At 36.5% G+C, this 16,588-nt stretch overlaps 1 protein-coding gene and 1 long non-coding RNA gene across 5 annotated transcripts; both read right to left on the minus strand.

Moving 5' to 3' along the window:
• Positions 1-6,992: 6,992 nt before the first annotated feature.
• LOC126624272 (disease resistance protein RPM1-like) lies at positions 6,993-10,469 on the minus strand. Its single transcript, XM_050293308.1, has 2 exons — positions 7,380-10,469; positions 6,993-7,278 (listed from the first exon to the last, which is right to left on the minus strand). The coding sequence occupies exon 1, from the start codon at positions 9,680-9,682 to the stop codon at positions 7,406-7,408; it is 2,277 nt and encodes a 758-aa protein (XP_050149265.1). The 5' UTR covers positions 9,683-10,469; the 3' UTR covers positions 6,993-7,278; positions 7,380-7,405.
• A 631-nt stretch (positions 10,470-11,100) lies between these two features.
• LOC126624275 (uncharacterized) lies at positions 11,101-15,970 on the minus strand. 4 transcript variants are annotated; one of them, XR_007624034.1, is made up of 8 exons: positions 15,742-15,970; positions 15,468-15,520; positions 15,096-15,180; positions 14,752-14,820; positions 14,219-14,400; positions 13,975-14,028; positions 11,583-11,899; positions 11,101-11,400 (listed from the first exon to the last, which is right to left on the minus strand). It is a non-coding gene; the product is annotated as an uncharacterized LOC126624275 (long non-coding RNA). The 4 variants fall into 4 exon arrangements; XR_007624032.1 differs by having other exon boundaries at positions 11,101-11,899; XR_007624035.1 differs by having other exon boundaries at positions 11,101-11,950.
• Between the last annotated feature and the right edge of the window lie 618 nt (positions 15,971-16,588).

Consider the following 16,588-nt stretch of genomic DNA (forward strand, 5'->3'; position numbering starts at 1 on the left):
TTTTAGTGATGTGTTTTTAATAGAATTGCATATTTGAGTAGTGAGTTTTTTCAAGGGAACTTTAACAAAAAAATCTGGTACTGTTCACTTTAACGAATAACCACATTTTACACTAAAAAGTTAATCCTGGTACTATTCACTTTACCCTTTATTTTGTCCTTATCGTTAAAACTCAAAGTTTTCAAGTCCCTCTCTTTAGTTTTCCTTTTTTTCAATGGTGTTATTTTTTTAACAATTTATAATACTATATGTAAAATTTAGTTAGAATGTTTGACACACCCCGACTCGAATCAGGGCATGCTAACCGTCACGTGAGGGTGACGTAGCCATGTGCACAGTGCGGAAGCAATAATGATGATAGAGAATACGAATAAATAAAAGCCAAATTCATAAGAGTACTAGCTAAGGTAAGTGCTAATAAATGTGTGAATACACAATCAGAGCATAAGTAGTCTAAGTTCAGTCCAGAAAACAAGTACTAATTAAACGACACCCGAATATGCCCTACATTTGTGATGGTCTATCAGAACCTCCAGTCAATCCTCGTGAGCCACCAACGAACAAGCTTATCTAAAACTTGGAGGGACGCAAAACAGAAAGTGTGAGTGGGCAAAAACAAAGTTTTTCAAAACCATTTCATTTATCAAATGCTCTAACCCCTCGCCGTAAAACATGTATAATTTTCCCAGAAATAGAATATATATATAAATGTCATGCCAAATATAGAACATAATAAGTAACTCAGGTGAAGATAAGTTCATGGGAATAACATATTAGCCGGAACCTCTGTAGAGGTTTATACGGCTGAATTCATGGCTCATCAATCAATCTAGTCGGAGTCACTGCACGTGACCTATACGGCACTGCACTGCACACGAGTTGGAACCACTGTAATGGTCTGTACGACAAGACTGGGTGTAATATAGTTATACTCAATGCTACGCTCTCGTATAAGCTGTGCAATAAATCGATGGTCGCCTACGAGTCGGAACCACCTATAGTGGTCTGTATGACAAGATTGTGCACCTAAATGGGATCCAATGTGAGTATATGGTGCGGGAGGTGACATTATAAACAGGCCTATACCAAATCTCTGACTAATCACAATCACCCGGGGTGCAGGTTTATGAGCTCTCAATCACATTTGACATTATCACTATCTCATACAACAAACCATAACTCAACTGGTACCTACCTGAGCGTCCACATCACCAATTCACATTTATGCATACAATTCTAACTCATGGTTTAAACATAATTCAATAGGTATGGCATTTTCAAAGCATAACTCATTTAAATGCATTTTCTGGGAAAAATACCAAGCATATACATATATACTGAAAACCAAAAGCCCACTCACTGGTATGTCGAAGGGTCGTAGCCCCCATGTCGCCCTTGACTGCGCTCGTCCTCGGGAAAGGTCTTAGCTATATGGGAAATAACTGAATAAACGTTATTTAAAGCACATAACCAATACTGGCTAATAACTTCTCATACATTGCTCAAATGAGGTATATAAATATACCATCATAACCTACACAACTCCACGAACACGCCCAAAGTTTTAAAATAATTTTTGGAGTTTTCACGCGCCGGCAAAGGCACGGCCCTATGCGCGACCACGCGCAGGGACCTTAACGAAATCCCTTAACCCCGTTAGGAATATTCTGTTAAAAAGTAACAGAAACCGTTAAAGCTAACCAACACCGTTAGGAATATTCCATCAAATTTGACGGAATATTCCGTTATCCCCTACCTTCGAACTCCGACGACCGTGTCACCCGAAACTGGAAAAACTTTAAAACCTTGTATCTCAGTCATTTCTGAACCAAAACTCATGAAATTGGTCTTAATTTAAAGCTTATAACTAGAAGAACACATCCTTACCAATTTCAAGGCTTGAAATCCACGAAAACTCTCCAAAGAGAGCTCGATAATTCCGGCTAAATTTGAAACTCTTCAAACTCGACTTCCCGACGTCCAGTTTGCTTGGTTTTTCTTCTCCGAGCTTCATAAGGATGTTCTAAAGCTTCCTATAAGCTTCAAAACTCCTAAAACATCCATAATTACGATCACATGAACAATGCATCAAAACTGAGATTCTGAGTTCCCGGGTTTTCGAGGGTTTCACTTACCAAAAATGGTATGGATAAGCTCCTGGACTTGCAAGGAACACAAAGATCACTTCCCCAGCTTCGATCCACGACTGGAAGTGAAGGTTTGAAGGTTGTCCGTACAGGTTGTACGGAAATTATGAAAATTCGAGAGAGGGAGGAGAGAGAAAAGTGTGTATGTGTGTGTGTGTGTGTGTGTGTGTGAGTGTGTGGTCTAGTTTTGGGTCACTAATCACAACTAAAATTACAACTTTAAGTTCCAAAAACTTAGGAACTAACCCATTTAGTTTAAACCCAAACTTAAGCCACAACACCACATAAACATGCTCAATGTCCAAGGGCAATTTAGACATTTCACACCATCGATAACAATAATTCGGGATGGGCTGTGATAATTTTTTAAACAACTATAATATTGTTTGATTTCAATTTGTATTTACTTTTTTTTGTTAAATTTAAGCTTAATTATGTTAGTAAATCTTTATACCTTATGTCCAAATACGTATACAATATAGTATATGATACATATACAGTACTGTATATGTATAGTTTTTATAATGTTACTGAGCATTTTCAATATATGAAAAGTGCATTCTTCACAAAGGCAAAATAGAGAACAGATTTTTTTTTTTTTTTGACAAAGGTAAACAATTCCATTACCAACAACCCAAATACACAACAAAGGTCCAAAGACAAATAGAGAACAGATTATACTTCATATGAAAAGAAGAGGTTAGTTTGATTGTCATTGCTTTTTTCATATGGTTTAACTTCTAAGTTACTTGGCTTACGTCTAATTTAATTGTTTGCTTGCCCAAGTTAAAGTCATTCGTTTTATTAATGCTGGTGAACAAAATTAACTTGAGTTAATGTTAAAACAATATCATAATTTCCATTAGTCTTGATTGTCTTAACCCTTTCTTTTCCGTTTTTACCAAAATTTCATGAAATTTTTGCACAAGTATTTTTTATAGAAATTAAGTTGATTAACTATTTTACTGTCTCTTGGTAGAATTTTCTTATTCATTGTTCAAAATTAGTATTGCAAATTTTAAGTGGTGGAACAGACCCAATTAAACCTATAATAGCACCAAATTAAATTTATATTAAAGTGTTCTTCAGCTACAAATGTGGGTGTGGCCATATTTCAAGATATGTTCCCAACCCATCCCTTTGTGCAAACAAATTTATATTAATACAAAAAAAAAATGTCGTTTGTATCAAAAGAAAAAAGATGAGATTTTTTAACATTTTTCAACTTTTAGAAGACAAAAACCAAGAATAAAATTGGTCTAGAACAAAGGATTTTACATTAGTATATCCATAATTGAAGGATTTAAGCCCTTTCCATACATTGATTTTTCTACAAAGACTTGGTTCATATGGCAGCTAAACAATATGTGAAGGTTGAATAGTTGACTTAGTTGACTTGCAAGCAGGCGAGAATATAATGTATTAAATTAGAATAGAACTACCCTAATAACCCTAAGTTTTATACAAACATTTAAAGGGTTAAATTGGAATGCACCCTGCAGAAACTTTAAAGAAATAAAGTTTATCTAGAAAGAAAAGGACGTGTATACCTAACGGAGTCAAAATGGATGACTTGAAATCTAAACAAACATTATATTAGCTTTCTGTATTGCATTTACTTTCTTAAATTGAGAGTTATTATAATCTAAATAAAGCTAACTTGAATGATCATTTTTTTTAAGGTTGAGTCGGAAATTCGGAGTATATAATTTCAGAATGTGGTAAACAGGGAGCTTGTTTCTATTGATGGACCTTCTTTATTTGAAGATGGTTATACTTGCAGTCTTGCAGACTAAATAAATAAATAAAAACAAGTCAAAATGGATGACCCATTATAACCTACGCCTCCCATTGGGAACAAAGACCAAGACCTTTCACAATCTAGTTCTGTCGCACAGTATGCTGGTAGGCAAATTTTAGTGTGGTGGTCATATAGTATGTTGTCAAGTCTTAAATATCAAGTTAGATTAAAAGTTAGCATATTACATTTTTCCTCCAAACCATATGATCAGTAGTTTTGGTTTCTGAAGCGATTTCAGGTCCTAAATTTTATTAAATACAATAAGAATTGTTACAAGGTTAAAGACACTAGAAATTCGATTTTTAAAAGCGATTATAATCATAGTGGCACATTCAGTGGTGCAATTTACGTTAAGTTGTAGTGAATTCATGACATGGATTGAGGAGGCTCCTTCATAGCAAATGGTAATTTCGGAGGTTGAGCCGGGAATTCGGAGTATATAATTTCAGAAGGTGGTAAACATGGAGCTTCTTTTCTGTTGATGGACCTTCTTTATTTGAAGTTGGTTATACTTGCAGACTAAATAAATAAATAAAAACAACTCAAAATGGACGGCCCATTGTAACCTACGCCTCCCATTGGGAACAAAGACCAAGACCTTTCACAATCTAGTTCTGTTACAGTAGGGCAAATTTTAATCTGGTGGTCATATAGTATGTTGTCAAGTCTAAAATATCAAGTTAGATTAAAAGTCAGCATATTACATTTTCCTCCAAATCGTGTGATCAACAGTTTTGGTTTCTGAAGCGATTTCAGATCCTAAATTTTATTAAATACAATAAGAATTGTTAGAAGGTTAAAGACACCAGAAATCCAATTTTTAAAAGCGATTATAATCTTGGTGGCACATTCAGTGGCTCAATTTGCGTTAAGCTGTAGTGAATTCGTGGCTTGGATTGAGGAGGCTCCTTCATGACTAATGGCAATTTTGGAGGTTGAGTCGGAAATTCGGAGTATATAATTTCAGAAGGTGGTAAACAGGGAGTTTCTTTTTTGTTGATGGACCTTCTTTATTTGAAGATGGTTATACTAGACGGGTGTTTTTGAAGTCTTTGTATGCCATTGCTTTATTTTCCAATCAATCCATCCCAAATGTGTAATGCTTTATTAATGTGGAATGAAATTCATCGATGTTGATAAAATAAAAAGAGACCAGAAAGAAAAAAAATTGCTATAAAACAATATATATGTTACATACTGGGGATCCGCACAAGTGGAGCTACTTAAATGTATGTGCTTTAGCTTCATGTTCCATTCAAAGGAATTGGGAGTGTAAAATGCCTGAATTATTTTCTGTTCCCTTGCATTGGAACTAGTTGAGAATTACGTAACCCACATATCCAATTTTCCAAAGAGATTCTAATCATGATGTTTTAAAGAGCCCAGGATACGCTTGGGAAGGACAAAAATAAAATCATGAAAGTCTACCTAAGTAAGGGACTACTCATCATCAGAAGCCCGGATCACTGAGATTCAAGATAAAGATTACTATCGTGAAGATGCTCTGGACAAGTTCAAGATAAAGATTACTATAGTGAAGATGCTCTGGACAAGTTCATAACTTTAGAAATTTATTCAAGCCATGGTGTTATTTGTAGTAATTTCAAATAACGTAATTTCTCTAGCCCACCTCCTTTTATCCCTCCCGCTGTAACATTTTTTTGTTGGATTTTTTCATAATGTGTTACCAATTCAATTCTCAACAAACAATAAGAAAGTATATTTGAGGATGTGAAGGTAAAAGAATTTCACATCAGTGAAAAGAGAAACTTTGCAAGAGCTTATAAGATGTTTGACTATTCCTCATATTACCAATTAGTTTTATGGTGGAACCTCAACTTTCTTCATGGTATTAGAGCAAGTTGGCCCACGTATGATGCCCAATAGCCACACGTATTATACATCACTCAATTCGTGTTGTCCGCGTGTTTGCCACACATTAGGGGAAGTGTAAGAATGTGAAGGTAAAACTATCACACCTGAAAGAAAACCCTTGGAAAGGCTTTATAAAGATATACCTTGAGTCTATCTATGAATTTTGCGTGGGCAGACCTCCAATCTGAACTGGCCCTCTCAGACCCAAATTTTGCATGGCTGTAGCCTATATAGCAAACATTTTTATTTCTCATCAACTTATTCTGAATGGCTAGTTTCTATTCTATGGAATTTTTAGGAAGAAAGATTCATGGATGCATGACTAGTTTCTCTTCTTTGGAATCCTTGATTGACGTAGGCCAAATTTCTCAAGGGACGCCACTTGAGAAAATGCCATGGTCCTCGTGCTTGAAACTGTAGAATTTGTCATACAAACTTAAAGAGTTAGACGGAAGAAAGCGAACCTTATAACCATAAGCCAAGAAACAAAGAAAAATTAAGGATGAATGTTCAAAATGGGTGGCCTGTTGTAGCCGCCCTCCCATCCGCATGCAGTTGGATTGGAAAAACCAAGACCTTTCGTTATCTAGTTGCTTGATACATGAATTTACCAAGACTTTTCGTTATCTAGTTGCTCGATACATGCATTTACCAAGACCTTTCGTTATGTTCCAAAATTGATTGTATTGCTTTGTATATTTTATCTCATTTCTAAGACAAAGTTAGGGGCGAAGTCATGTGAGGACGAACATGGTCGCAAAACCCTTATTCTCCATTACTTCTCAGTTCCCCCATCTTTCCTCCTCTTCTAGCGTAAAACCTTGCTCGCCAAGGAATAGAGTTACACAGTTGTTTTATACAAAAAATTTAATTTTTACTACGGAGGCACGCAATGTAGCTATTTATATTTTAGGCTTAATAATTCCAGTGAAAATGGCTGAATTTTCCGTTCCACCTAGCATTGATGCTAGTTGAGAATTTCAAGATTCACAAACCTAAACTTAAACCTTTCAAGCAATGTCAGGGATGATGTTGTTGAAAGAGCCCTCCGAATTTTGAGCAGGATGATGCAAGCCTATCTGACGGACTGCTTATCGAAACAAATCGATGAAAGCTCCCAATTAAGTGATTCAAATCGTGCAAAAGATATCCGAATTATAAGATGTGTATATTCATTAATCAGTGGTTACTCAACTCTTATTTATGGCCGTGCGGTGAGCCACAGCTCAATTTCATTCACTAGACATCAAGTTTGGCCCTTACAATAACAAAATGCATACACGAGAACATAGCCAACAATATATAAGTTTATAAAATAAATGCAAAAGGCCATAGCATTTCTGTACTGGTGAATTCCTGCCTTCTTCACTTCAGCAAAGTTCTAAGCCAACTTAACCGTCAGTTCGTCCTTCACCTGATCACCATTTCAGTTACTCTCCTTCCCCCCACAGTGGCCTAGAGATAGAGAAGAAAGAGATCAAAATATTAAAACCCTAGTCAAAACTATTGCAATTCATCAACCAAAAAACAAGCAGGCAATTGAATGCTTTATTTACCTTGTGTTTCTTTAGAGTCAACTCAATCAGGAAAGATTTTGAAATCCAGTGAAGGACTGGTTGCTCCCGAGATGGAAAGAGTGGATGACTCGAATATGCTCAACATGAGCACGGTCCTCACTGTCTTTCCCAAGCTTAGCGATGAACTCATCAGGCATGTCATATAGAAGCAGTTCGTCGAGATGCGTAAGATGCTCCATTCCAAGTGGAAGTAAGCTCAAATTTTGACATCTAGACATGATTAGCTTCTCAAGCTTAGGCATTGCCCCGTTCTCGACTACCATCTTATTTAGCTGATCAAACTGTTCAATATGTAATATCTTTAGCTTGTTGAACGTTTCAGCTTTGAATTTCAACTCTGCACCGGTGTGATACTGAACCAAATCGAGCTCCATCAGCTCAGGCAAAGCTTGAAGGGCCTCAAGTGGGTTTTCATTAGCCTGAAGTTTTGACCACTTTAAACCAATCTTTACTACGCTGTGAAGTTTGGAAATCCACATTGGCAGCCTTTCTAGGCGCCCTTTCAAATATAGGCGTTGCAGAAAGTCAGGACGAAATTCACCATGATCCAAATCCAGAAAGTCCTCCTCGCTCGTTGATCGTACATCCAATGTCGAGAGCTGCTCCATTTCATGAAGAGAACAACACAACTTCCTTCCATCTTCTTTTTGAAGATCGGTCAACCCCAGTTTCCTAAGACCTTTCAACTCTCGTAAGGCTGTTATGATTTTTCTGTTATTTTTTACACTAATTAGTGACAACTTTTGTATGGAGGATAAAGATGAAATGTTGCCTGCAGAGAGTTCTACGCTTCTTGCAGCTTCAAATGTCACATAATTCGTGACATCATAGCGATAGACTAAAAGGTGGTGCAAATTGCGGAGCTTATAAATCTGTTTTGGTAAATTGGTCACTTTTGTGTGCTTAAGGTCTAAGGTTTCCAAGAATCCAAGCTTCTTTATGGACTTTGGCACTTCTTTAATATCGGTGTGCCTTAGACTTATGTACCTCAAGAGGGTGAGACCAAAAACAGAATCGGGAAAGTTGTCCAAATTTATCCCTTGCAAATCTAAAACCCTTAAAAATTTAAAGGTTTTAAGTAGTCTTTCAAGCTCGGAATCATAACTTCCCTGCCCACTTAATAGCATGGTACGAGTACAACTCAAATCTGTACCCCTTGAAAAATTGTTGCCCTTACTAACATCATGAACAGAAAGGTGTCGAATTTTCTCACCTGGAGCAGTACCTCTGCAGTTTGCTGCCAACGAGACAGTGATGAAATTCTCCGCTTTTTCGATGATGAACTCGCGAACGAGGTTCAGTACACGGCAGCTTCTGACTCTTCCATCGACTTCCCTTGAACTCACATGAACTAAATTTCTTCCAATGAGATCATTCAGATAGCCTCCTGCAACCTCCTCCATTAGTTTTCTTGATCTGCTCTGCATCACAAATCCTTCAGCTACCCACAAGCGAATTAGCCTTTCACGGCTAATGGAGTAGTCTTCAGGAAACATGCCAAAGTACAAGAAACAAGTCTTAAGATGGCTTGGAAGGTCCTTGTAACTTGGCTCCAATATTTGGGTAATAATGGGAACATTTGATCCAAGGCTGTCATGTAACTTCTTCCAATCAAGTGGAGTTGATCGCTTCGTTGCTAGCAAAGTACCAACAGCTGAAATTGCAAGGGGCAAGCCTTCACACTTCTTGACGATTTTCTCTGCCCAGTCCAAAATCTGGGTTGGACACTTTCCTTCGCTCTTGTGAAAAGCCTTTCGGCAGAATAGATTCCAAGCTTGTTCCCATGACAACACATTGCTCATATTGTGGATGTACGAAGAGTTTGCATGAGAAGACGCTACTTCAGAGTAACGAGTAGTTATGACTATTTTACTCCCAGTCCCAGGTAAACCATTTGGTAAAACATTTACAATGCGTTCCAAATCTTGTTTGCTCCAAACATTATCTAACACGACCACAAACTTCTTGCCCTTCAAAGCTCTTACCAATTGCGCCTTTGGATCTTCATGATTAACTGATTCCTTCCTTTTGCCTTTTGGATCAAATTTGCTTAACATGTTGGGCAAGAGCTCATCAAGTTTACGGGGACACAAGTCACGCGGCACATCAATCCAAGCATGGCATTCAAAAAACCGTTGGACCTTTTTGCTCTTGAAGACATTCTTCAAAAGAGTGGTTTTGCCTGAGCCACCAGGACCTACAAGCGAAATATTCGAAAACCTTGGATCTCCTTCCATCAACTGACTGATGAGTTTTTCTTTAGGCTTCTCAAACCCTACCATTTCTTCTTCTTCAAGGAATTGGTTATGATGAGTCACCGTGCTATCTCCATGTCTTGTGGTGCTGGAACTTGGGCGACTTTCTTGATCTCGTCCCGGAAATTGTGGAATTTTATCCAGCGTGAAAACAAAATTTAGCTTCTTGTCAATATTTTTAATTCTGTCCGAGAACTCACGGCTTGCTTTCTGTACCGTGCGAAATTTCACAGCATCGTGTAGCTTCTGAGAGACGTCGTTGTTGTGGAATTGATGAGGGACATGAAGCAGAAATTCGTCAAGAACGTCTTCAATTTCATAAGCTATATTTCAGATCTCTTTTACACGAGTTTGAAACTGTTGAGACCCTCCATCGTAAGCAGACAGTTCTGCTGATGAGTGGTCACTAAGATATGCTCGCATCCTCTCTAAACAACTTTTGGCTCTTCCAGCATCATCACGGGGATTATTATTATTAATGCTCGATCGGCTGAATTTTTTGTCGAGGAACATTATCACTTTGTCCGCCAGAAACAACGCTACTGGTACCGCAATTTCGGCCATTTGTACAAGAAAGGGCAGCTTTCCAAGTTGCAGAAAATTGCTTCTGTCCGATCACAAAACGAAAGAAGAAAGAAAGTTGCTTCTCAGTAACTCAGTTGGTGCAAGTATTGAACGAGCTGGCTAGAAAAAGACTCCGCTAATTGCAATGAGAGGTTGACGAAGGGATTGAACAATGCATGGGTCTGAAATAGCTATTTTTCTTGAGGATAATGAGAGTGCATGGTGGCGAGCACCTACTTATAGAAGCTGAGAAGCTGAGAAGCTGTATAATTAAGAAGAAAAGTCCAAGGTCGGGTATTTCCACGTAGCTACAATTTCTTGACAACCGTATATTTTATATTTTATTTTCTGCTATTGCTGTTACTATTTCTTTGGAATCACTAATTTTCTATATGATAGTTGCCTTGGTTTATCTCGAATTAATGCCACCACACAAAAGAATACTGTGTGCAAGTTGAATTGATTAATTTGCAGAGCAACTCCCAAGAAAGGACCACCACACCAGTACACCGATCAATTTCCCAGGAAAACGTCTAAATAATTCCAGTTGTCATAAAGCTATAAGATATATGACCGTGTCCTCCTCCTCTGGAAGGGAAAAAGTCTTCTCTGGAAGGGAAAACACTTGCAATCAGATTAATTCATTAGAAATTCAAATGGACAAATTTGCAAACAGTTTCACACTTGACTAATAGATCGGACAAATTTGCCAAAACCCGTAGAAATTCAAAAATCAGGAACCACAAACATATACATGTAATCAAAGGCTAGTGAAAAATAAATACGTATTTAATTTTATTAATACAGAATTGTTCATATTAAAATCAAAATTTTAAATAAAATTTTATGAAATATAGAAAAACCTTGCGACAAAAAAAAAAAAAATCAGAAAACCCTTGAAGGTGTTATAGATATTACTAGCAAAAAATGTTTGCGGGATTGAAAACAGTACATATGGTACCACTTACATACTTAATGTGCAAGTACATAATATATACATAGACCACATTGTCCTATTTACATACATAGACCACATTATTTTATGATAGCTAATTGATCATTCGTATATTTCACTCTATTTACAAAAGCGGCCACCGGCATTGTTGCTTGAACTCCTCCATTCGTTCTTGGGCATACATAATGCCATACATAATGCCTCAGTTTATGAGTCTAAATGAAATCTAAAAATAGACAATACGGTGTAACTCAGTAGAATCGAAGACAACAAAAAATAAATATGATTAATTTAGCATAAACTGAATTGCAAGTTCAAATGCAAGAATGCAAACGAAGACAATTCACTCCATTCTGTTCAGCAAGGGGATAAAGAGGCAATGAAAATAGTATGATTTAGTGATCCTACCTTTAACTTGATTCGAAGGAAGGGCATTGAATGTTGACTCAACAAAATTTTGCACATGAATTTTGAAGGAAAAAAAGATAAGCTATAAGTCATTAAATTAGCGCAAAATATGCTTGTCCTTCGAAAAGGAGCTAAACATATCTAAAACTCGAAGCTGAGAGAAGAACAAACAATATATCTCATAAAATCCACAAAATCCTATACATGGAAATGTAAATACCTACCACTTTGTATTGATTCTTTGGCAGAATCACTAATAGCATCCAGCCTTTTCTTGCTTGGAGATGCATAACTCAGCTGCTCATTTTGTGGGGTGGCTGGAAAACCAGTAGTTTCACCATTACTGACAATATTAATGCTCGAATCCTCTTCAATGGAAAACAATGCAAGAATTCACCAAACCAAAAAACTAAAAATTGATCGCAGCAAAAAGAGCAGGATTTTATCAAGCCTATGCATAAAAATATACACAAAATTTCCAACCATATCATTCCCACTAATACGATAATATCAATAGACATAGCCAAGTTGTGCGCTTATTCGTCTAATCAGTTTGTTAGAATTAAAAAAACATCTAGAACTATGCTTTATCCGAGATCTGTGTGTATGCAAAGATTGACACACACACACACACACACAAAATTAAAAGAATAAAGGGAGACAGAAAACTGAGAACTGTATGTACACTAAGATGCATCTCAAGAATGATTGATGAAGGAGACGCTCTTTTTTCTTTTCTTTAGACAAAGTAACTAATGTGATTGAAAAACTAATTTAAATCGTTGAATTGCTCTCATCATACTTTGTATCTGTTTTAGGTTCTAAAAGTCGCTAGGCGCTAGTCGGGCGGCGGGCTGGGGCCTAGCGCCTAGGCGGCTAGGCGGGGCCTAGGCGAACTAGGCAGATTTAAGTAAATCTATTATATTTCAGGTAAATAAGTGTCTGCTTCTACTTGAAATATATATAATTTCATCATAAACTACAAAATAGAATGCATATATATCATGAAGTATTGGAACATAATGAAAACATGTGAAATAAGGATATAATGTTTGGTCATTCAAGTATGCAACAAGTCTCTTACAATTTATTGGAAAAAAACAAAATGCAAAATGAAAGTTATGTATTTTCTAAGTGAGTTGCAACCTAGGCGGGTCTAGGCGGGTGCCTAGGTCGTCTAGGCGGTGGGCTGGGGCCTAGGCATTAATCGAGGCGGTGGGCTGGGGCCTAGGTGGCGCTAGGCGGGGATTTTTAGAACAGTACTTTTAGCCTTAATTCACATGATTGCGGACATGCAAACATTGTGGCCTTGAATTTAAAAAACCATAATCAATGCAGTGCATACTCAGAAATATGGAAAGTTCCAAAGAACATTATATTTTAGAAACTTGTGTTCGAGTTTCGAATTTCAGAGTTAATATAACAAAGTCAACCTTGAATACAATAATTTAAAAGAGAAAAGAAAATGTATCTAAATAAAAAGTAATCGATGAAAAAATGGAGAAATATGCATGACCCTTGGAAGTAAGAAAGTGGCTATATCTGGAAGCCTTTTTGATGAATTCCTCAACAATCTAACGCAACTCAAACACTGAAGCTTAAAAGAATGGGAAACCATTCACCAAGTGGACTATGTTTTACACACAATAAACCATTGCAACATGCTGTCACTCTATAATTCTTATGCAAAATCATATGACACGCAGACATGACATTCTACATGCTCATGCTATATACTTATATGAAGAAGAGTCAATATGGTGTGTAAAAACAAATTCTTAATAAAAGAAATAGCCAATTCTAAGTTCACATTCATGGATAAACTGTTAATAAAAAAAAGCCAGCCATGCAACTGTTAATAAAAAAGCCTTCAATCTCGACATAAGATTTGATAAGTACATACAAAAGATACTTTGCATAAAGCACACACATATCCACTCTTTATCTAACTGAAGAAACTGAAACAAAGTAAAGCAAATTATATACCTCAAAATGTCAAGTAACCAATGTGTTACACAAATACAATCAAATAAGCTGCCAAAAGAACATTAATAAATGAAAATTACAAAACAAAGACAAATCTAATCGCTTTATAGCCTGCTGGCCATTTTTAGTTCTTGAATTTAGACAGTTAAACCATGACTCAGCACATGAATGAAGCGAGAGCTTAAAAGATAAGTGGAATAAGCTAAAAGTCATCCTCGAGTCATGCATTAACTTTCAAACTGTTCCAAAATAGCTAACATCTTTAAAAAATGAATAACTAAAATGCTTAAGTTAGCCATAGGAAGCCTTCAGAACAAGGTTAAACATGACGAATGAATAAAATGATAGACAGATTTAAACAGCATACCAAAAAAGGAGTTGCAACGCTGAATTCTTCTCGACTTACCTATTTAGTGAGTTATTGGACCTATTTAGAGACTGGACTGAAATGAAGCCAACTCTGCAACAGAGAAACAAATGAAAAAGTCAAAATCCAGAAATCCAAGTTTAACTCAATCAAATATCATAACCAATGAAATTTGCAAGCTGCAAATATTCAGCAATGTAGACAAAGAAATTTGTTTCTCAACGACTTAATTGGTCCTCTACTTGATTAATTGTCGTTTGGGAAAGGGAATTTGAGACAACACCTCATCAAAGGGAACCATATATGCATTTAAGTCATGGTACAATGGGCGGCCTTCGCTGCTGCAGTGATCTAATGCTTTGGCAATGTTCAGAGCAACTGTTAGTCGTATAGCCCACTCAATGGTCTGATTCTCCCCAGCCAAGGAAGTGTGAGGTGAATTTATACCTGCAGCGCTTTGAAAAGCTACAGGCAATAAATTTCAGAGGTCACTTGTCAAGAATATGAGAACGGGAAGAGCAAAATAGCAGTCACAATTTGAAATGAAAATAGCACACGTGTAGATAATAAATCAGCTTTGTGAAAGTGGTTTGAGATCAGAATATTATGCTCAAGCAGACCAAATGCATTCTTCAAAACGATGAATGACTAAAAAAATTAATATCTTATGTAAAAGAAGAGAAAATTATATCTTTGCAGGACTGTGGCCTTATCCAAAAGTCTAGCCAAAACAACATCCTAAAAGTAGTAGTCGAAAGTAAGAAATGAAACTGAAGAAGTAGGAAAAACAAAAAGGTTAAACAGAAAACAGGCAACCTTGAAATATTCAACTTTATACGTCTGGTGTATCTTTGACAACACCATAGCATCTTTAATTGGTATGGCCTGTGCAAAATGAAATTGTCAATCCTGATTCACAGAGAAGAAAAAACCTACTCCCATATAAATTAACATGCTATCCAACATTCCTAATCCTTAGCCCCAATCCCAATCGAAAATCCTGCCAGCTCAAAAATTATTAGTCCTAACAATGTATAAATCTATATATACACATATATTCACACACACATATATTTATATTCACTGACAACATTGAGTTCAATCCAAATCTATAGTCCTAACAATGTACTAAACACATAAGAAACATAAGTCCAATGTACCTCCAACAAGGACTTGAACCATCTTTCGAGAGTCACCATAGCTTTCATTTGCCCTTTTTCACTTTCTAATCTCAGCAGATTTTATCTGGAAACATATAAAAACTACAAAATCACAACTCGCTTATACTGGATCAATGTTTTGCTCTGAAATCTCTATTTTAGACTTAGTATCGAGAAACGAAAAAGTCTTAAATGCAAAAGATAACTCATTCATCACAAAGCAACAATACATTTGTAGTAACTGTTTAAATCAGAACATATGATTATCATGAACTGCAGCATTAGCATTCTAATTAGAAACTTGTAGCCATAAAATTGAACATTTCACTACCGTCTTTGATCGCATTAAACAATCCGATTATCGATAATTACCTAAGCAGAAGCTTGAATTTCTCTGGCAGTCATATCCAAAGCAAGTGCATAACCTTACACCATCCAATTTTCGCTAATTAGATTTAAACTTAAAACCAAATCATTAACAGCATCATTATATTAAAACTAAATCATTAGCAGCAGCATTACCAACTGATTAATTAAACTAAATCATTAACAGCAACACTATTAACTGATTAATTAACTGACCTTCAAAAAATAAAATAAAAAGTGATTAATTAACAAATAACAGTAACGAAAATTACAAATTTACCCGCAAACGTAATCCATGGCGGTGGATTGCGGAACATCGCGAGCTTTCTGAGAGATGATCACCGCCACCTCATGGTCCAACGATAACAGAGGGTGAGGGACTTCGATCGTGCCGCCGTTCATCAAGTAAGACAACGTCGGTTTGAGGAAAAGCACGGGCTCCTTACTAAATTAGAATTAAGAAAGGAGTGAGGAAGAGGAGAGAGAGAGGTGGACCTTGGGGATGGCACCAATACTTCTCCCATTTCACATAGTTCACTTTGTATTAGGGGTGAGCGCGGTTTGGTTTGGTGCGGTTTTGAGTGAAATCAAAATCAAAATCAAAAGGGGTGTGTTATCCACACACTCCAAATTATTTCTCACACACCCTTTATTAATTTCTGTTCGTTGATCTTCTTCAATTCATCCGATCCGACGGTTGAAAATTAGAAGAGTGTGTGAGAAGTAAAATGGGGTGTGTGGATATCACATCCCAAACCAAAATCGTAAGTTTTTGCGGTTTGGTTCAGTGCAGTTTGGAAGCTAAAACCGAAATGAAACCAAACCATTTGGTTCGGTTTCAAACGGTTTTCGTTTGGTTTCATTGTTTGAAAAAACTATTATGGTTACCTAGTTAATGACAAAAAAATTCACATCCACAAGAACCACAACAAAATAATTCAACTTGAGGCAACTAAGAGCACATCAAATCCGATGCTAGTACCGCAAACCCAAACATAAAAAAGATTATAATAACTCTGGTTTTGGTAAAACCTACCAATCAAACTATGTGAAATTTTTTTAATAACAAAAGGTGGTAGCTGTGTTTTAGTAAAGTTGCAAACACACAGAAAGTGTAACATAAAGAA

The sequence above is a fragment of the Malus sylvestris genome, chromosome 5, assembly GCF_916048215.2.
Source record: "Malus sylvestris chromosome 5, drMalSylv7.2, whole genome shotgun sequence".
NCBI lineage: Eukaryota > Viridiplantae > Streptophyta > Magnoliopsida > Rosales > Rosaceae > Malus > Malus sylvestris.